The 21613-nt window shown below is 42.7% G+C and overlaps 1 protein-coding gene across 3 annotated transcripts in view; it reads right to left on the reverse strand.

Moving 5' to 3' along the window:
- The window catches only part of ADAMTSL1 (ADAMTS like 1), a 472971-nt gene that overhangs the window by 184358 nt on the left and 267000 nt on the right, over positions 1 to 21613 (reverse strand). For all 3 annotated transcript variants that reach the window (XM_081238316.1, XM_081238315.1, XM_081238317.1), the window contains one exon: positions 10573 to 10783. In XM_081238316.1, the coding sequence (XP_081094442.1) occupies positions 10573 to 10783 (211 nt within the window). The remainder of the gene's footprint in view (positions 1 to 10572; positions 10784 to 21613) is intronic.

A 21613-nucleotide genomic window follows, 5' to 3' on the forward strand; every position in this document is an offset into this window, starting at 1 on the left:
CCAAAGATAAAGTCAGACTCCTGAGAATGTCCTTCAAAGCCCTCACAGTCTGACCTGCATTGAGCTTCTCAGCCACGTTCCTTGCCGGCCTGCTGTGGGCTGGTGCTTTAGCTGCAGTGGACAATCTCCCTTCCCTGGGCCCACAGATGCCTCCTCTGCTCAGGCCTTTGATCACGTTGTTCACTCTGGGAGCAATGCCCTTCACCTCTCTGTCCATCCAGAAACTTCCAAGACATCCTTGAAGGCCCAGCTCACCGGCCACTTCTTCAGGAAAGCCTCTTTTAACCCTCTGCCTCATGGTGTATAAGTCACCTCCCACCCCACCTTGATCTGGAAGGGTACTGCACATCCCGTTAGGGCTGGTTGCTTATGCGCCCGCTATTTTCCTCCACCTCCCTGCATTCACATAGGATTATGTGACTTTTGAGGAAAGGGAACGCATTCATCTTTCTATTCCCCAGTGCCTAGTATAGCATCTGGCAAAGAGTGTACACTTCATAAATGTTTGTTGAACCGATGACTGGATGAACGAAAGAGCCAACAAGCCAGATGCTGAAAAGATGTAAAACAAACATCCAGCTGATGGGCTGAACATCCACCTTTTATCGGACGGTTTTATCATTAGCCAGAAGCCTCTTCTAAGTAAGTCAGCAGTGGGTTTCAGCCAGCTGCAGTGCGTGCTTTGCGGGGTGCTCTGATCCTCCAGGGATGGAGGATCCCTCTGGCTGGGTTAATGTCGTCAGGCATTTGGCTTTTAAACGCTTGTGTCAACTTCACTCAAAAAGTTTCCGTGGTGGTACACTGAGGAAAAGGTGGTTTTCAAAAATTTGTTTAAATTGTAGAAGATGAAATCTCAAATTAGTAAAGGTTCCAAAGTCTATGATGACTTTGTGAACTGGTCAAGGTTACGTGGTGAGGCTGATAGCTCTGACGTGAGAGGCAGAATGCAAAGGAGAAAAGATTTTAAAAGCAGCAGCAAGAGAAATTTAATTAAATGCAATGAAAAATATTTGCTTTATGAATCATCATTGAAAATAATATTGTGGTATGAAGATGTAGATCTCTGGTAATGGGTATTGTTTTAAAATATATTCCATAAACAGAATAAATAACCCCAAAGAGCATTTATATTGCTTAGCCTTGTTGCCATGCATTTTTCATGATATAAGGTCATGGGTTCATTAGTTTTATAAGAAAAGTAAAAACAATACAACATGAGGAACACGTAAAAGTTACGTTTCTATACAAAAATACAATGGCCTGAGTGTCCTGTATTTTTAAGGATTTCCCCATGATCAGCACATTCATAAATTCTGCCTCTTTTGACATTTTTGGTTTCATGCTGACAGTTCAATTCACTGAGAGCTGAGTTCACTTCCTTGGTACCTCGAGTCACACATTGAGCCCAACACAAAGTGATGTCTACATTCTGTTTCTAAGGTCAAGTTGCCAGTTTTAACATGATGTGCTCTGCTTAGCTTCTAACTCATTTCATTCCTTTCTTCATTCGCGCATTCATTCTTTCATCAAACATTTCCTGAGTACTTGCTGAGCGCCAGGCACTGTACTAGGTGCTGGGGACTTAAGACGACTTAAGATGGTGACTACGCCTCAGTCCAGTCACTGCACTTTACCCTAAGGTGTGCTGTGCTGGGGAATTAAGACGACTTAAGATGGTGACTACGCCTCAGTCCAGTCACTGCACTTTACCCTAAGGTGTGATCAGTTTTACAAAAGAGGGAATATAGACGAGAGTGCAACCAAGTCTTTACGGAAAAGATGGGGAAGGCTTTGAAGAAGAAGTGACACAGAAAGGGTTGGCCAAGGAGATAGGAGCGCTGGCAGAGTCAGACCACATGTGTACAGACGGAGAAACACGGCATGTTCACACACCTCCAAGGAGTCCTGAGAAGGCAGAGCTTAGGGTTCATGGGGACGTGTAATTGGGAAAGGTGACTGAGAAGGCGGATGAGTGGCAGACGGTGAAGGGCCTTGGACACAATTGGACATACTCTTAAGACCCTGGGGTGTCATTAAAGGTTTTAAAGTAGGAGGTAACATGATCCAATTTGCAGAAATGATTCAGGTGGCAAAGGAAAATGGGTTCCAAAGAGTACCGCCCTGTGAGATGTGAATAGATGTGCCAGGGAGAAAAGGTTTCATTGTCAAGTAAGTCTAAACGACAGTGCATGCCATACCCCTATTTGGGGGTTCTGAGCACATATTAATATTTTAAAGGCTTGACAGAGGGCCTGTAGTAAAGAACCACTGATACCAGGTTGGGAAACATCAGATCAGAGTTAGGTGAGACAGTACAGGGAGAGCAAGTAAAAGGCTGTTTGTAGCAGTTTGGTTAGTTGTGAACGCTGGAACCAAGGCAGTGGCAGAAGGATGAGAGAGGAAGAGAGCACTGGGGGGTTGGGAAGATACAGGAGGTGGAATCAACAGGACTTGGGTGTTGACTGAGTGCGAAGGACAAACGAGGCTGAGATGGCACCGGTTTCTCGCTGGAGAACAGGCTAGATGGTGGTGTTACCCACAGCACAAGGTCCACGAGGGAAGGCCAGGTCTGCGGGGGAAGGTGGCAGGTAGCTGTGTTATCGAGCTTGACGTTAGACCTGCAGAATTGGAGGTAACTTTGCAATATGTGAGGTTGAGAGGTTCAAAGGGTAACTAGAGAGTGTTTAGTATATAACAGTGGGAAAAACTAAGTCAAACTGAAGGAAGGCTCAGAAAAACAACAAAAAAACCATGAGGACTAGAATCTCACTTACTAAACAAAATTATCAAATAAGAACAGAATTTCTATATGGGCCACTTTGTGAATTAAAATTATCTTGTTAATCTAATATTGATTAAGCTTTCTTAACCCTGGAAGTACAAGGGGTGTACAGTATAGCTTCTGGGCTTAACATTCCTGTTACTTCGTGAAGCATGGGCTAGCATACCCACTAAAATTCAGAGCAATTGTTAAAAAGAATTTTCTGCTAATAAATAAAAACAAAAACACTTCACCTGTGAAATGTGAACTCTGATCTCTGTTTTGCTGACATTTATTTTTTAATTAATTAATTAATTAATTATTTTTTGGCTGCATTGGGTCTTTGTTGCGTGGGTTCCCTCTAGCTGCAGCGAGCGGGGGCTATTCTTTGTTGTGGTGTGCAGGCTTCTCACTGCCGTGGCTTCTGCTGTGGCAGAGCACGGGCTCTAGGCCTGCGGGCTTCAGTAGTTGTGGCACGTGGGCTCAGTAGTTGTGGCTTGAGGGCTCTAGAGCGCAGGCTCAGTAGTAGTGGCGCATGGGCTTAGTTGCTCTGCGGCATGTGGGATCTTCCCCGACCAGGGCTCAAACCTGTGTCCCCTGCATTGGCAGGCGTATTCTTAACCATTGTGCCACCAGGGAAGTCCGACATTTATTGTTGCTTCTAGAGGTAGGATCAAGCATCCATTTCTTTGTGAAATACACTACTAAAAACTAAGATAAATATCCCAATAGATTTTTTTTCCTCCCTGGATACAACATTTTAAATAAAGATGGTCTCTAACTCATGAGGATTTACATTTTAGTCACTGGTATATAACAAAACTGATAACTACATTGACTCTTCCTGCCAGAATTCAGCCCTCTAATCCAGATCAAAGTCATTCTTTTCTGTGTGGTGTGTTTAAATCTAAATGAAAAAATTTAATTCTCAAGTATTTACAGTTATTAAAATTCTCTTTTTTTTCCTAAATATTACCAGCAGGGACTCTTCTCTCATATATCTTTTTACATAGCTAAACTACAGGCATTCTGAATTGTAACCCTGAATAAAAAAAAAAAAAAAGAAAAAAAACGTTTACAGGTAAGTGGCCACATAATCACAGTTTCAAGCAAGGGGGGAAAACAGGGGCTGTGGTGATTGTTTCAGTCTCTATACAGATGTAAGCAATATGTATGTACCGCGGGTGGACACAAACCTGAACATAAAACACAGGCCATATAGAGAAATAGAAATGATGCTTCAGAGTGAACTCTCTCATTCATTTCAGTTTAATCTTTCTTGCATCTTTCTCTTTTTCTCTCATTTCTGTTTTAAAGCTTTTTTTTTTTTTAGAATAAAAACAAATAAGATTGATGCCTACAGAACTCATAAATAGTGGCAAGAGGAGTAGAAGGCAGACTTTTACTTTGTGCTAATGGAGACAAATAGGCTCATCAGCCCACAGTCTACCAGACTGGAGCAGGCTGAGTCATGACCCCAGAGATATCTATGTCCGTATCACTGGAACCTGTGAACATTTGACCTGACATGGTAAAAGGGACTTTGCAGAGGGGATTCAGTTAGACATCTTGAGATGTGGAGATTACCTGGGTTATCAAGGTGGGGCTGATGTAGTCACAATGGTCCTTGTAAGACGATGGCAGGAGGACTGGAGTCAGACAGAGAGGGTATAAAGACAGAATCTGAGGTTGCAGGGAAGTGCTTTGAAGCTGGAGGAAGGGGCCATGAGCCAAGGAAGCCAGAAGCCTCTAGAGGCTGGAAAAGGCAAACAGATCCTCCCCTAGAACTTCTAGAAGGAATGCAAACCTGCCAACACCTTGATTTTAGCCAAGCGAAACTGATTTCAGACTTCTGACCTCCTGAGCTATAAGATAATAAATTCATGTTCTTTTAAGCCACGAGTGTGTGGTATTTGTTATAGCAGCAAGAGGAAACATACACAGATTAACTACCCTGGATAATGCAACAAATACTGAGTTTTATGTAAACTGCTGATTTTTGAGCTGATATCAGATTTCCTCACAATTTAACACTTTAGGGCAAATTGTAAAGAGGTTTTGGGAATGCTGCGCTGCATAGTGGAAAAAAGAATGGATTTTGACTCAAACAGGTCCCTTTTCCATTTACTGGCTATGTGAGCTGGGACAAACACAGCCTCTCTGAGTCTTGTTTCCTCAAAGGATTGCCGTAGGGATTAAAAGATAAACGGAAGAGCAGTAGAATGAACTCTACTAAATAAAGTCTGAATTCATGCTAACCTCACAGTGCTTTAGTTTCCTCATCTGTAAACTGAGGATCAGAGTAGTAACTATCACATCAAGGATAGTGAGGATTAAATGAGTAAAAAATAAAAGTGAGGGCTTCCCTGGTGGCGCAGTGGTTGAGAGTCCGCCTGCCGATGCAGGGGACACGGGTTCGTGCCCCAGTCCGGGAGGATACCACATGCCGCGGAGCGGCTGGGCCCGTGAGCCATGGCCGCTGAGCCTGTGCATCCGGAGCCTGTGCTCCGCAACGGGAGAGGCCGCAACAGTGAGAGGCCCGCGTACCGTAAAAAAAAAAATAAATAAAAAAAATAAAAATAAAAATAAAAGTGAAGTTCCTATAGCTACAAAAGTGAGTCACAGATGAAGACAACAAACTTACTGTTCCCAGGGGATAAGGGGAGGGGGGAGGATAAATTGGGAGATTGGGACTGACATATACACATTACTGTATATGAAATAGATAGCTAATAAGAACTGGCTGTATAGCACAGGGAACTCTACTCAATACTCTGTAATGGCCTATATGGAAAAAGAATCTAAAAATAAAAAAGAGTGGATATATGTATAACTGAGTCACTTTGCTGTACACCTGAAACTAACACAACATTGTAAATCAACTATACTCCAATAAAGTTTTTTAAAAAGTGAGTTAATAAGTGTTACTGGAACCCTGCTATAGATATGAGCATATGTCTAACCTTAACTCCTTCCTTTGTGATCTTTTTAAAAATGATTTTAATCTACTTTTAGATTAGCATTAAAAATATCCTTTCTGGGCTTCCCTGGTGGCGCAGTGGTTAAGAATCTGCCTGCCAATGCAGGGGACACAGGTTCGAGCCCTGGTCCAGGAAGATCCCACATGCCGCGGAGCAGCTAAGCCCATGCGCCACAACTGCTGAGCCTACGCTCTAGAGCCCGCGAGCCACAACTACTGAGCCCACGTGCTACAACTATTGAAGCCCGCGCACCTAGAGCCCGTGCTCCGCAACAAGAGAAGCCACTGCAGTGAGAAGCCTGCACACCGCAACGAAGAGTAGCCCCTGCTCACCGCAACTAGAGAAAGCCCACGCACAGCAGCGAAGACCCAATGCAGCCAAAAATAAATAAATAAAATAGATATATTAAAAAAATCCTTTCTATTTCAAATACAGCAGTGTGTATAATAACCTAAATGGGAAAAGAACTTGAAAAAGAATAGATACATATATATATATAACTGAATCACTTTGCTGTACCCCTGAAACTGACACATTGTTAATCAACTATACTCCAATATAAAATAAAAATTTAAAAAAAGTTCCTAGAACTGCTCTGGATACATCGTAAGTGCTGCTCTTTTTAGAATAAGAAGAAGCTCCTGAAATGTATCAAGTGCTCCATAAATGAACAGGCACACTTGCCATGGACCTTTTCAGCACCATTCTCTATGCTTTACACACCTGCATGGGTGTGGTGGGTTCTCACTGAGACTGGGTTACTGCTGTTACTGACCTGATGGTCTAACTCAGGTGTCATGGGAAAGCAGCAGGTAAGGTGGTATGTGACTGTTAAATGAGCAGCACTGACCGTGAACGCCATGTGGCTGCAGAGCAGGAGGGTAGTAGAGGAGTCCTGGTGGGAGAGGTGGGACTCCTGCTGGCTTTGACAGGCAGAGGGGAGGGGAACTGAGGGTGGGCAGGGAGAAGCATGGGCAGAAGGAATGCACAAGCCGGGATGGGAGAACCACAGTTAAGAGATGGGCAGGGGCAGACGTGCAGAGGGATGAAGGCCTGACTAAGCCATTGGGCTTTATTATATGGCAGTGGAGAGTCACTGAAAAAAATCCTCCAGAAGACTCTCATGATCAAGGTGTCTCAGGCTGACTGATGCATCTATAACAGTGGTTCTCAATCATGGTGCTGTAACACACCAGTTGTGAAAATGATCTCTCGTGAGGTGTATAAAAAGTAATATAATAGATGGACCTAGAGATTATCATATTAAATGGAGGACCTCAGACAGAGAAAGACAAATATCATGTGATATCACTTATATGTGGCATCTAAAAAAGTGGTGCAAATGAACTTATTTACACAACAGAAATAGACTAACAAACATAGAAAACAAACTTATGGTTACTGAAGGGGATGGCAAGGTGGCGGGGGGAGATGAATTAGGAGTTTGAAATTAGCAGATACACACTACTGTATATAAAACAGATAAACAACAAGGACCTATTGTATAGCACAGAGAACTATATTCAATGTCTTGTAATAACCTATAATGGAAAAGAATCTGAAAAAAAAATAAAACTGAATTGTTTGGGCTTCCCTGGTGGCACAGTGGTTGAGAGTCTGCCTGCCGATGCGGGGGACACGGGTTCGTGCCCCGGTCCGGGAGGATCCCACATGCCGCGGAGCGGCTGGGCCCATGAGCCATGGCCGCTGAGCCTGCGCATCTGGAGCCTGTGCTCCGCAACGGGAGAGGCCACAACAGTGAGAGGCCCAAGTACCGCAAAAAAAAAAAAAAAAAAAGTGTAAATCTTGGCTACTTGTTACTTGTCAGGCAAATGCTCTACAAAGGAAAAAGGAGGTTGCATTCTTAGCTGGTAAATGACAATTTACATAATTTATGTTTTTTTCCCCAGAAAGCAAGGCATAGGTAATACGCATGAGGTCAGTGGTAGCCCAATATTCAAAAAGCAAGGAGGGGGAGTTTCTCTCCTCAGGCAGGCCAATGGCCATCAGGTTGTTATCTGTCTTCCTTTAAATGAAGCATTTGATCCACCCTCTTCTTTTCTTTCATGTGAAAAAAGAGCATAAACTGGCTGTTGAAGGATTAGAGACCTCAGCACTATCTCCTGGTACATCCAGGCAGCTAAATGGAAAAGACCATGTAAGTGCACTGCAGGTGCCCTCTCCCAGCAAGGACTGCCAAGGGACCAGAGGGCTGACCAGGCAAATGGATGGTCAACAGCTGATGTCTTGACTAAGTGGCATCCTAGGACAACAGCCAATTAGCTTGGAGACGCTTAAATTACTCCTGACTTATTCCATAAGCATAAACAATGACTTCCTCTCTCCTAATAAGTGGTCAGTAATAGCTGATTTTGCCTAAAAAACTTAACTAAAGAAGTAGGATTCTAGGAAATAATATAAGAAGAATAGTCTATTGTTTCCTCTAGGTTCAGAGAGATTCCTAAAAGTGACCAAGGATTCCTATGCACCAGATGTTTAACAGGGACTTTTCTCTGGAAGATAGAATCCCTGGTGGCTTTCATTTTCTATGTTCTTTATTTCTTATTATGTTTGAATATTTTTCACAATTATTATGCATGGGGTATGAAAAAGATCTTTATGCATTGGGTATGAAAAAGATCTTTTTAAAGGTCCTAATAAAGTATAGTCAGTGGTTCACTGGCTAAACTTCAAAGAGTTTTTACTATTACTTTCCTGATCTGAAAAATGGACTTAAATCCAACTCATCTCAAAGTCTTCTCCCTAATGGAAGGAAATAGAAAAAGTTTTCAAAATAAATTCATGTCTTAACAGGCCCAAGGGCAAAGGAAAGTGGAAGAGTAATTGACTCTTTAGAAATCAACTGTTTCAAACAGAGCCACTGGGCATGGGGTGGCAGTGTTGGCAACAGACCAGAAAAGGTCATGTATATGGATGTGTTGGTCACTGCCATTATTCAGCAGCATGTGTGGCTATTGAAAGAGGTTGGTGTTTCACTGACTTTCACGGTCAATATTATTACCTACAACTATGAAACAAACCTATCAGGAGGATACAAAGTAAAAAATTTCAGGGCTTGTGGGCAGTACTATTGACCTATTCATTCATTTTGTTATTCAATAAACATCTTACCCAGAACTTATTAGGTACTTAATGGCAACACAAACTAATACTACAGGGACTTAGTTTCAACAGTAGAGGTTGATTGGGCTGACCTCATCCTTTCTTAGTGTTATCAGGGGTTAGTGGTGCAGTATGAAGCTGAAGTATAGTTAAAGGTAAAAGTATAAATGCACCAGAAATCAGGAGACCTGGGTTCTGGACCAGGCTCTATGACCTTGGGCAAAACCATATCTAGGACACAGTTATATCATCTGTAACTAAAATGAAGACAATCAAATCTACTTTTCACTGGACTATTGTGAGGATTAACTTCAATTAGGTGTGTCACAATATATATTTCTTAACAGAACATGGTACATAGATGTTCAAAATATATAACATTCTCTTGACTTGCACAAACCATCACACAGTAGCATGGACTTTACAAACCTAGCCATATAGTACATTTAAGCTCAAAAAGGATATATATATATATATATATATATATATATATATATAGTCAAGGTCTGTTTCTAGATGCTTTATACGTTAGTGTGTTGCTCACTCATTACTGTTTGATTCTTTGAGCACTTTGCTAAATCACAGCCCCAAGAAGGGGAAGGGAGAAGGAAGGGGCTCTGCCCACTGGCTGTGAAGAAGCAGAGAGGACGCATGGAAATGGCAGCTCTTTGTCTCGGCACCAAGGCTGTCTTCCTCTCTCCTTCTCAGTTGGATGAACACATGATTTATCATTCTAAGTGGGACACTTCTGAGAGTGAAAAACTGTTTCAGTAAAAGAAGGATGTAAGTCCCCCTCACCTTTCAGGCTTACTTTTTGTGACCTTTGTTGTCACGTTAAAACTACGTCTGATATTCTAATAGGGAGGTAATTGTACAATAAGATTTTATCCAAGTAATCAATCTAAAATCCTGTATTTTTTAAAGACATGCAAAAAGGTTACTTAACTAAAGTTTGATAAATATATATTAATTTTAGAGAGGATCTGAGGATAAAGTAATTGTATTTTTATTATTATAATATATGCTTGAGAATGGGGTCAGCAAACTGTTCTATAAAGGGGCAGAGTAAATGGTTTAGGTTTTGTGGGCCATATGGTCTCTGTCACAACCAAGTGGTTCTGCCCTTATAATGCAGGAACGTCACAAAAAACAGTGGGTGTGGCTATCTTCCAATAAAAGTTTATTTACAATAATTGGTTGTGAACTGGATTTGGCTTTGGGCAACAGTTTGCCAACCCCTGCTTTAAACAATAGTTCCCCATGGATCAGGAAAATTTTAAAAGTCTGTAATTAACTTGACTTCTAACGTTCTATTTTGCTAAGGAATTATGTTTAAAAAAAAAGAAAAGCCATTGCCTGGTATCTTTATCTCTTTGAATTTTAAATAGCAAAAGCTAGAAAAAGCACACATTCAGAAAATGTAGCTTTATGGAAATGTACCCACCACACAGTCCTTATTAAAAAAATTTTTCCTTAGCTCAGTGAAAAGTTTGTCATGAATATCACTGGAGGCGGTACAGTAGAAAGAGCTTGGTAATCATAATGAAAAGATCTGGATTTGAATAAGGTTGGGGGAGTACTAAGCAAGGAGGTATGAGCAGATCTTGAACAGTCCTTTAATGGCACAACACTCTCACAGGGCACTTTCCCTGTCCCGAATCACTGCTGCAAACACAAACTCCAATACTGGGTAACCCCAGAACTCACCGGCTGCCACTGCGCAGGGTACCAGGCTGGGGGGCAGTTGAAGCGGTTACAAGCTTGCACCATGTTGGGCTTGGGCTGGTGACACAGCTCATCAGCCAGGATTACTGTTTCATTCATCTCTCTGGAAAGTAGGTGGGAGCAGGAAACATCTCTGGTCTGCAGGCCAACCCCACAGGTGAGACTACATGGACTCCACTTGCCAATTTCCCACCTGGGAAGAAATCAGAGCCAGAGAGGAAGAGGACACCCTGAGCACTTGTGTAGAGAACAGTTCCCATGACGTCAAATGTTACCTAATGGAGTAAAAACACCTACCTGGGTACTTGGGAAGTTCTAGCACAAGATTGGCTAGGAATTCTATCCCAAACCTAGAACCCATCCTTTCCCTTCATGCTCTAGAATTCATTCAGAATAAACAAAGAGGGTGATAAAATGGAACCTCCAATTTTTACCCACAAAATCACCAAGAATGGTCACAACCATGTCTCTTTTGATGAAACATATAAGCTTCATCAAAATAAGAGGGTATGTTAGATAAGATATAAGTTGAGCACATAGAGGCTTTGGTTACCACATACTGAATAGCGGGTCTAGAAGAAAGCTTTCTGCTAATCTCTCTAGCCCCCATTCTTAGCAAGACTGAAAAATCTGTGCTTGTTTTTCTTTGGCTTCAAAATGAAAGGTTGCCAGTTCCAACTTCCTTCAAGCTTCCATCATAGCATAGAAACGTCTCGGTCTTATGTATGAATATCATCACTGCCTGGGACTGGAGAATGTAACAAAAGTGAGAGTTGCTAAATAGATTACTCTTCTTGAGGAGGAATAAGTGGAGAGAACAGCTCATTACCTAGAAGAGGAAGTCAAACATACAGATGAGTTAAGTGCATGAACTGGCCATTCCAAATGGCCAAGTCTTGACAAGTACATTTAGAGTGACCTAAGGGCCTGTAAAAACAGTCTCACTGCATTTCCCTGTTGATGCAGCCTCCAAAGTGGGAATAATAAAGAAACACCTCAGTTGCTTGGGCTTGGAGTGAGAAGTGTTCTTTATGATCAGTTTTAGAAAGTTCTGTTTACAGCGTGAGACACAAAGATTCTACAAACAGGAGTTAGCCAAGAAAAGCATGGAAAGTAGATCCTTCAGTAGCTAGGCCTGCCTAGCTTTTGTAGCCAGCCCTGAAAATTGGTTTAAAAGTCTCTGGCTTTAATGTTTTTCATCAGGCTGTAAAAGTGAGTGTAGCTTTCTCAATCTTTTCAACTACTCTGATAGGTAATTACCTTTCCAACCCCTATTTCCACAACCTCCTTTCCTACCCTATATTTAAGCCATATCTGTAATGAAGTACTTTGTCATTCTCGATTCATGTCCCCTGGTTTTCTAGCTCTGGCTTTACTGAAGCTGTTACTCCTAATTTGGAATACTTTTGGTCTTTCCCTTGCCCCTCTAAATTTCTTCCATTTCTATATATCCAAATTTAACCCATACTTAAAGGATTGTATCCATATCTGCTCCAGACACTGAATATTTTCTCAGTTGTATTACAGTTATTCAGTCTCTCAAGGACCCTACTAGAATATACACCTCTTGAAGGCAAGGTCCGTGTCTGAGTCAGTTTTGTATCTCTTGCAGGGTTCTTCATAGCTAATGTATATGGTTAATGTCTATGGTTAATACTTTTTTTTAGATAGTTAATGTATATGTTTACTACTAGTTAATGTATATGGTTAATATTTTTTTAAAATAAATGAGCAAATGGAAGGGACCTACCATCATCATGAGCACCTTACACACATTATCTCATTTAATTACTTACAGAACACTGAGTTGGGCTCTACTGATTTTCCCTATTTTAAAGTTGAAGGAATCTGAAAATCCAAGAGGCTGCTTGCCCAAATACCCATAATTAGTAAGTAGTGAATCCAGGATTCAAACTTGGGTGTGTCTGGCTCCAAAGCCTTTGTACCTTCTATTATACAATATCATCTTATCTCCGGAAAATACCTTGAGAACTGTCCTACAAACATTCATAAAATTTTAAATGAATAAAAGAGGAGAGGCTGGGCTGAATATATTTCTTTTAGATCCTTGTATGAATATCTATAAACTTATTTTTAGATCCCTAGCTTGGATAAATTCCAAGCTTCAAAATGTTGTGGGCTATTGGTTTTAAAAATATGTCCACACCAATGAGGCAGAACGGATGCTATGTGACTTCCAAGGCTAGATCAGAAAAAGGATGTAGCTTCCACTTGGCTCTCTCTCTTTGATTGCTCACTGTAAGGGAGGGCAGCCACCATGTCATGAGGACCCTGAGACAATCTGGAGGAAAGTCCACATGCAAAGGAACTGGGGCTGCTCACCAACAGTCAGCACCAACTTGCCAGTGACATGGGTCACTGGCCCCTGCTACCTTGAAAGCAGCTCTGCTGGACCATGTCTGGCCTTCAGATGATTTCAACCTCATGAGACACCCTGAGCCAGAACTGCCTTTCCAAGTTGCTCCCAGATTTCTCACTCATTAAACTGTGAGAGGTAATAAATGTTTATTTTTGTTGTGAACTCCTAGGTGTTGGAGAAATTCCTTATGCAATAATAGACAACTAATACAAGTATATGTTCTCTCCCCCAAACTTGCATATGTTCATCAAAAGACATATATGAGAAGGTTCAAAGAAGCACTATTCCTAATAGCTCAGCTGGGGAACAACCTAAATGTCCATCAACAGTTGAACGGATAGATAATTATGATATATTCATACAAACCTTGACAGAAGAATGAAAATAAACTACTACAACAACAAGCAACATGGCTGAATCTCACAAACATGAAACTGAGTGAACAAAACCACAACTGCAAAATCCATAGTGTGATTTCATTTACATAACACTAAAAAACCAAAACGAATCTACAATGTTAGAAGTGAGGGTGGTGGTTACCCTCGGTGGGTAGTAACTAGAACTAGAGTACGGTGTGGGGAGGGGGAGGGTTTCTGGGATGTTATCTTGATCTGGGTGCTGGATCTGCATTCTCGGTGTGAAAAATCACCAGGCCATATGTGCAGAATTTGTGCACTTTTCTCTATATTTGTCATGCTTCAAAAAAGGATGTTTCCCTCCCTCCCCCCTCCCACTTTCAAGAGAAACACTAAAATATTGTGGGTGTAAGATAGGATCCAACAACTACACCCAATGCTGATGACCACTCTATGGATGTCTCATAAAGGAGCCGCTTGCACAGCGAGTGCTGGCCCGAGGCTGAAACTTGCCCTAATTTCGTCCCTACACCACTGCTGCCCCTACTCCTGCCCTCACCTCTGGCAGAAATTCAGTCACTGGGATCTTGAAGCAGAGGCATCTGGCAGCCATGAGGCCACTTCAGTGCTGCTGGAAAAACTCACAAAACAGACATATCTGCTTACTCATGATAAAGGTACATTGCTTTCTCAAGGGAAGGAGGGTAGCAGAAGCTATCTGTGTATTAAGCACTTTGCTGATTCTGGGTCAAAGTATTTTAATCAATTTAGGCCAAACGAGGGAAAACAGAGAGATGCCCCCGCTGCTCCTCTCCTGCATAGGGGCTTCGATTGTGAGGGCTGGGTCCTGCTGGCTGCCGACAGCCGCCTCCCTGTATTCTGTGCCTTTGGCTGTCGCTGACGGAGGGACTGTAGGCTGGTGGGACTCAGCCTGTGGGCAGGATTAGCTGTAGCTAGCAGCCTGGGAGACACTGACAGGCCTTCCCTGGGATTCTGGGTTCTGGCTTCTCATAAGCCCAGTGCTGAGGAGGACAGGGGCTCTGGACATCAGAGGGCGAGGCTGTTTGTGCTTCCTCCCCCACTTTGTCTGGTTGACTTTAACTCATCTTTTCATCTTCACTGAAAATGTTACTTCCTCAGGGAGGAAGCCCTCAACTGGGTAAAATTTTCCTCTATGATACGGTTCCACGAATACTCTCCATTTGGAAATTCTCAACACACTTGGTTTTTTCTTTTGTTATGTTGTGGTAAGAACACGTACCATGGGATCTACTCTCTTAACAAAATTTTAAGTGTGCAATACTATTGTTGTCTCTAGGTACAGTGTTGTACAGCAAATCTCTAACACTCATCTTGCTTAACTGAAATTTTATGCCTGTTGATTGTAACTCTCCATTTCCCCCTCTCCTGAGCTCCTGGCAACCACCATTCCACTCTTTGATTCTATCAATTTGACTATTTTAGATACCTCATGTAAGTGGTATCATAGTATTTGTCCTTCTGCGACTGGTTTATTTAACTTAGCATAAAGTCTTTAAGGTTCATCCATATTGTTACACATTGCAAAATTTCCTTCCTTTCTAAGGCTGAATAATATTCCATTGAAAGTATACATCACATCTTTATCTATTCATCTGTCCATGGGCATTTAAGCTGTTTCCACATCTTGGAAACAGCTACTGAGAACAGTGAGTGTTACAATGAATCTGAGAATGCTAGTATCCCTTCAAGGTCCTGATTTCAATTCTTTTGGATAAATATCGAGAAGTGGCATTGCAGGATCGTGTGATAGTTTTATTTTTCAATTTTGGAGGAACCACTATACTGTTTTCCACAGTGGCTGCACCATTTTGTACTTCCCCCAACACTGTGCAAGGGTTCCAATTTCTCTACATTCTTGCCAACACTTGCTGTCTTTGGTTTTTTGATGATAGCCATCCTGATGGGTCTGAGATGATATCTCATTGTAGTTTTCGTTTGCATTTCCCTGATGATTGGTGACACTGAGCATTTTTCGTATACTCGTTGGCCACTTGTATGTCTTCTTTAGAACGCACCTGTAATCTGAGTATCCTGCTCGACTATTACCTTGATGAGAGCATGAGGCTGTGCCTCTTTTGGTTTATCACTCGTTATGGGTTTAATTGTATCCCCCCAAAAGATATGTTGGAGTCCTAACCCCCAGTACCTCAGAATGTGACCTCATTTGGAAGTAGGGTCATGGTGGATGTAATCACTTAAGATGAGGTCATCCTAGAGTAGGGTGGGTCCTCAATCCAATATGACACGTACCTCATAAGAAGAGAGAGAGACACCCAGGGAGAATGCCATGTCATGACAGAGACAAAGATGACGGTGATGCATCTACAAGCCAAGGAATGTTGAGGATTGCCGGTAAACTCCAGAAGCTAGAAGAGGCAAGGAAGGATCCTCCCTCACACGTTTCAGGGACCATGGCTCTGCTGACATCATAATTTTGGACTTGATGTTTGCCTCCAGAACTTGGAGAGAATAAATTTCTGTTGTTTTAAGTCACCCCATTTGTAGTAAATACTTTGTTATGGCAGCCCTAGGAAACCAAACTGCAACCTCAGTGCCTAGCACAGTGCCTGGAACATAGCAGATGCTCGGGAAGGACGAGGGGACTCCAGCTGAGTGGAACCTCAGTGACCTGTGTGTGCCCCTTTGGATTCGTCACTTGCCTGGTCAACATCTCAGCTGTGTCCTCTGAACAACCGCCCACCCCAATTTCAAGGTCCCCAAAGCTCTGAACACCACTAGGTTTGCTTCAGTGTGGTGAAAACTATCCGGTAACAAAGCTGGACCTGGATTGACATGATGCCTTGACAGGTCACATCTCACTTGATGTAAATATTTATACATTTTACTGCAGTAATAGTAGCCTGTTGGATTATGGTGTTTTCCGCCCCCGAACTCACTACAGATGTTATACACTTAATGCCTTAGTAATCCTAACGTATTTCTAAAATGCCCCAAATTCTGGATTCCAAAACACATCTGCTCCAATGGTTTTGACTAAAGGATCTGGGTCCTGTATACAGAGAAGAGTAAACATGATCACTATGATTTCTTTTAGCTTCTAGGCTTCAGGTGTTGGCTTCATGGTTGGGCTCATGGCCAAAATGTTAGGGAGACTGGTTCCCCCTGAATTATCTTTCTATACTGTTTTCTTTCTGCTGAACCCTTCTTCTCCACATTCCTGTTTCTTTCTGCCAAAACCTGCTTGCAGGGAAGGCACTAGGAGTCGAGAGATCACAGTGATGCCCTGTAGCTTCAGGCTGGACCTTGCCAAGCTCCTGCAATTGACTCCTGACCAAGGGCAGGCAGGAGACAGGTTACCTCCCACCCTGCAAGGCTGGAATTAGGCTTCCTGCCCTCTGCCCAGCATCATGGGTCCTTGGGTTGGCCTGTCATTATAACTGGATTTTAGATTTTAGGCTTGGTTTCCTGATTTCCCCTTTGTTTTTCTGATGGTACTGGAGTTCTGCCCAAAGTCTGACTTATTGAAACGTGGTCTTGTCACCCTGCCTGTATCGGACCAGTTCTTGGCCTTGGGCATAGCAGAGAGACCCTTCGCCGTGAGCCATAAGCCATGATGTGACCACAACATATCCAGCTGACGTCACGTATTATGGCCAATAACAATAAGAATACTAACATTACCAGTGTTTACAATGAACCAGGTACTGTGCTAGTTGCTTTAAATGAGTTGCCTCCTTTAATCCTCTCCACAGCCCTGTGAGAGAGGTACTGTGATTATTTGCATTTTAACAACAAGGAGTTGAGGCCTGAAGAAGTTAAATGATTAATTAGTCATGGCCTAGAATGCCTCCTGCCAGGCCTCACACTGATGTCAACGCCACCTGCATCACATCAAAGTCCCCCATGACTTGGACATGGGGGTGCTGAGAATGGGGCTGCTCCCTGTGACAGAGGCCAGCAGTGCGGATTTTAGAATCCCCAGCTCTGCATTATCCCAGCAGGACTCAGGGCTAAGCTCCCCCAAGATAGGGGAGACATATCTGAACTTATGTATTACCTACATCGACTCTATGAAGACGGTATTATCAGTTCTCCCATTTTATAGGGCAATACAACAGAGGCTCTGACCAGCTGAGCAACTTGCCCAAACTCACACAGCTAGTAAAAAAAGGAATCAGGATTCAAACCCAGGCAGCCAGGCTACGGCTTCTGAGGGCCAGGATGATGAAGACAACAGTACAAACTAGATCTGAGATGCAAATTTTAGGATCCCTGGTGCTCACAACTTCAGAAAATGACAAATGACAAAATGACAGATCTATTCCTCAGTAATAGAAGCAACCACCACCGAGGCCGCCCAGGGTCATGAACAGTTGTTTTTCAGTGAAGCAGCAGTGGGACTTGGCAGCTGAAGGGCAAAGGCAGAGTGTGGTTCCCCCACGTGCATGTTTGTTTTTTGGGAAGGTGGCTGTCAGAGGTAATTTGGGCAATCAAGGACCCATGGTGGTTGCAGCTTCTTAGCCGCTGGTGTTTGTATTAGCTACACAAAAGGAGGAATTTTTGCCTTCCTTTAGACAAGGGCTCATTATGTGAGCTGCCAAGGGTTTGCTCCCCTACTCTTTCAGAGAGGCCTCCAGCAACTCACTGTTTGTTGCTGGTATAAATGCACATAATTTCTAACGGCAGACTCTCCCCACCGCAAGCTATTATCTGAAGAACCTCCTCTTACCCTGGCTTTTGCGGCAAAGTAGGGTTTGTTTCTCCACTCAAAATTTTAAAATGCAGTTTTTATTGGGAGGCAAAATACCATTATAAATTTCAGTTATTTGTTAGATGCCTTCTTTATACTTGTGTGTAATCCTCCAACTTGACATTTCTGCCCAACATTTCTACCTTGTGATTTTTTTTTAAGGTTCCCCCCAAAATATTTGTTTCCTTTACAATGCCTCTGAGGTCAGGAGGTAGATAGCAATCCGGCAATAATAAATCAGATATCATGGAGCGTGGCCAGCTCCAGAAATCCTAAGGTAGGGCCAAGAGAAACCTCCCTTCACCAGGGACATTATGACCCTGTCCCACTTTAAGGTTCTTGGACGATTATTAGTGGCTCCTCATTTATCTCCACATCTTCCAATCTATCCACAGCCTGAAGCTTCCAAAATGTCAGTCTACAATGTGAATCTGCTCACTTGACTTCCTCTGATTATAAACCTCCATTGGAGTCCGAGCTGGGCTTTCAGGGGAGGGGGTCCAGGGTGTCCAGGGCTCAGTTTTGGTCCAGTGCACCCAGTGGGGGCAAGGTGGTGCTGCCTGGCTGGAGCTGAACTTTTTTTTTTTTTTTACATCTTTATTGGAGTATAATTGCTTTACAATGGTGTGCTAGTTTCTGCTTTATAACAAAGTGAATCAGTTATACATATGCATATGTCCCCATATCTCTTCCCTCTTGCGTCTCCCTCCTACCCTCCCTATCCCACCCCTCTAGGTGGTCACAAAGCACTGAGCTGATCTCCTTGTGCTATGCGGCCGCTTCCCACTAGCTATCTATTTTACGTTTGGTAGTGTATATATGTCCATGCCACTCTCTTGCTTTGTCACAGCTTACCCTTCCCCCTCCCCATATCCTCAAGTCCATTCTCTAGTAGGTCTGTGTCTTTATTCCTGTCTTACGCCTAGGTTCTTTTTTTTTGTTTTTTTGCGGTACGCGGGCCTCTCAATGTTGTGGCCTCTCCTGTTGCGGAGCACAGGCTCTGGACGCGCAGACCCAGCGGCCATGGCCCACGGGCCCAGCCACTCCGCGGCACGTGGGATCCTCCCCTACTGGGGCACGAACCTGCGTCCCCTGCATCGGCAGGCGGACTCTCAACCACCGCGCCACCAGGGAAGCCCACGCCTAGGTTCTTTATGACATTTTTTTTTTCTTAAATTCCGTACATATGTGTTATGGAGCTGAACTTTCTAACTGGCTTTTCCTCCTTCCTTCCCTCTTCTGCTTTGTAGGACCGAACTTTAGCCTGAGGCTTGGTGGGGAGTGGTCCATTGGCATGTGACAGGGCTCACCACGGGCAATGATAACTGGGAACCGAACATTCAGGAAGGAGTGAACAAATACATAAGTACATGAAGGAGAATGGGAGCCAGACTTCTTAGTGTCAGAGAGGAGTTACAGATACAGAAAGTGGGAAGACTAGAATAAACCTGATAAAATTAGACTGGTATTGAAAACAGCGTGAACTCATGATATTTAATAGACAGATACCTAGATAGACAAAGATATATCAATAGCTATACATGAGTGTATACAAATATACAGATGTATATGTTTACAATATTTCCTAGCTCTCTCTGCGAACAGGTCTCGAAGTAATGACCTCTAGGTCTCCTAGTAGTATCAAGCATATCAAGTGCCCAGATCTTGGTTTCTACATATCATTCTTCACTAAGGAACCAGTTCCTGTAAAAAGGGCTCTGGGGCAGGGGCTGGGAAAATGAAAAGTGAGCCTGGAATATCTTATACCAGGAAACTGGGAAGTACTCAAAGAATGATGGGGTATAAATCAGAAGGACACAGGGGCCAGTTTGAAGGGGCTCTCACTGTCCACGTCTGAGACAATTTGACAGTAATGAATTTTAACTCTCTAAGTAGAATAGAAATTCATAAGTAAATAAATAAGAGAAATCTCTACCCAACAGTAGAATGCCTACTAATAAACTAGAAGGAATGATAGAGTTTAGAAAGTCACCATTTGTCAACAATAACAACAACAATGATAATAACACTTGATTCAGGCAAGAATCGTCAACGAATATTGACACTGGTGGGTGAAAGGTTGGTGAGGAATAGGGTATTCACTTAGCCTTAGATTATCTACATAAAATACTTGTTACTTGCTATAAATATGATCAACATACTTATTACTTTTATGGTGGAAAACCTGGCCAACATCATCTTAACCAAGTCATAAGAGTTGCCATCATCAGTAACGAATGGAATGGAACACCTTTCATCATCTCCTGACACAATGCACTAAGAAGTACACAGCATACTTCTGCAGTGCTTTTGTCAAATTTCAAAAATCACGAGGGACCATCAAACAAACCCAAACGGAGGGACATTTTACAAAGTAACTGGCCAGTACTCTTCACAAATGTCCAGGATATGAAAGACAAGAAGAGACTGTCCCAGATGGGAGAAATCTAAGAAGAAATGGAAGACCCTAGGTTGGATGTGGGGCCTATAAAGGGCATTGCTGGGACAACAGGCAACATGTGAATGGAGTCTGTGCATGAGATGGTGATACTGAATTCATGTCGTTTCTTGATGGATGGTAAGTTGCACCGTGGTTATTTATGACAACATTCTTGTTCTTAGGTAATAAACACTGAAGTGTTAAGATGCATGTGGGTATATGCATGTGGGTGTAAGATGCATTTAGGTATATGCATGCATATATCTAAAATTATTCCCAAATGGTCCCAAAATGTTAACAACTATAGAACTGAGGGTCCGAGTATAAGGGAGATCTGTGTACTATTTTGGAGACTTCTCTAAAAACTGAAGTTATTTCGAAATAAAGCTTATAAAAAAACATCCACTGGCTCCCTGTTACCCACAGGCCAATGGTCAAATCCTTGGTTCGCCTGCAATGTGCTTCCCAAAGAAGTTTGAGTATATCTTTCTGGTGTAATCTCTGGTCACCCCATACTCAGCTTTGCTGAGTACCCAGCAGAAGAGGACTGCTCTTCTCTGGCTGGCAGATGCCTCTCCCTCTCAGGTTGGATCCTGAACATCACCTTCCTCTCTGAACACTTTTCCGATGCCCCTCCCACAAGGCAGAGCTAGACCTTTCCCTCTCCAGCACGCTGCTGTGTCTTTCCTTCTAGTGGCATTCTTTTCTTCCCTCAGGCTCATCTTCACCACACTGTAGTTACTTGTCTACTTATTTATCTCTCTCACTAGACCCTAACAGCCCTGACTTACTCAACTTAACATCTCCAGGACCTACTCCAGTGTCGGCACAACAAGGATGCCCAGGGTGGCATCGTGGCCTAACGAAGGAGACCTTTGGCTCTGGAATTGGATTCTCTGTGAATGAACCGTGCCCTGCCACTCTCTAACTGCATAACCTTGGGCAAGTTACTAAACATATTTAAAATAGGAATAATAGCAATACTCCCTTCAAAGGGTTGTTAGGAGGTTTAAGTGAAAACATCTATGTACAGGGCATAAGCACAGTGCCTGGCACAGATTAAGGGCTCTGTAAACATTAGCTAATATGAACTG

This window comes from Mesoplodon bidens, assembly GCF_964165515.1.
Source record: "Mesoplodon bidens genome assembly, chromosome: 6".
Classification (NCBI taxonomy): domain Eukaryota; kingdom Metazoa; phylum Chordata; class Mammalia; order Artiodactyla; family Ziphiidae; genus Mesoplodon; species Mesoplodon bidens.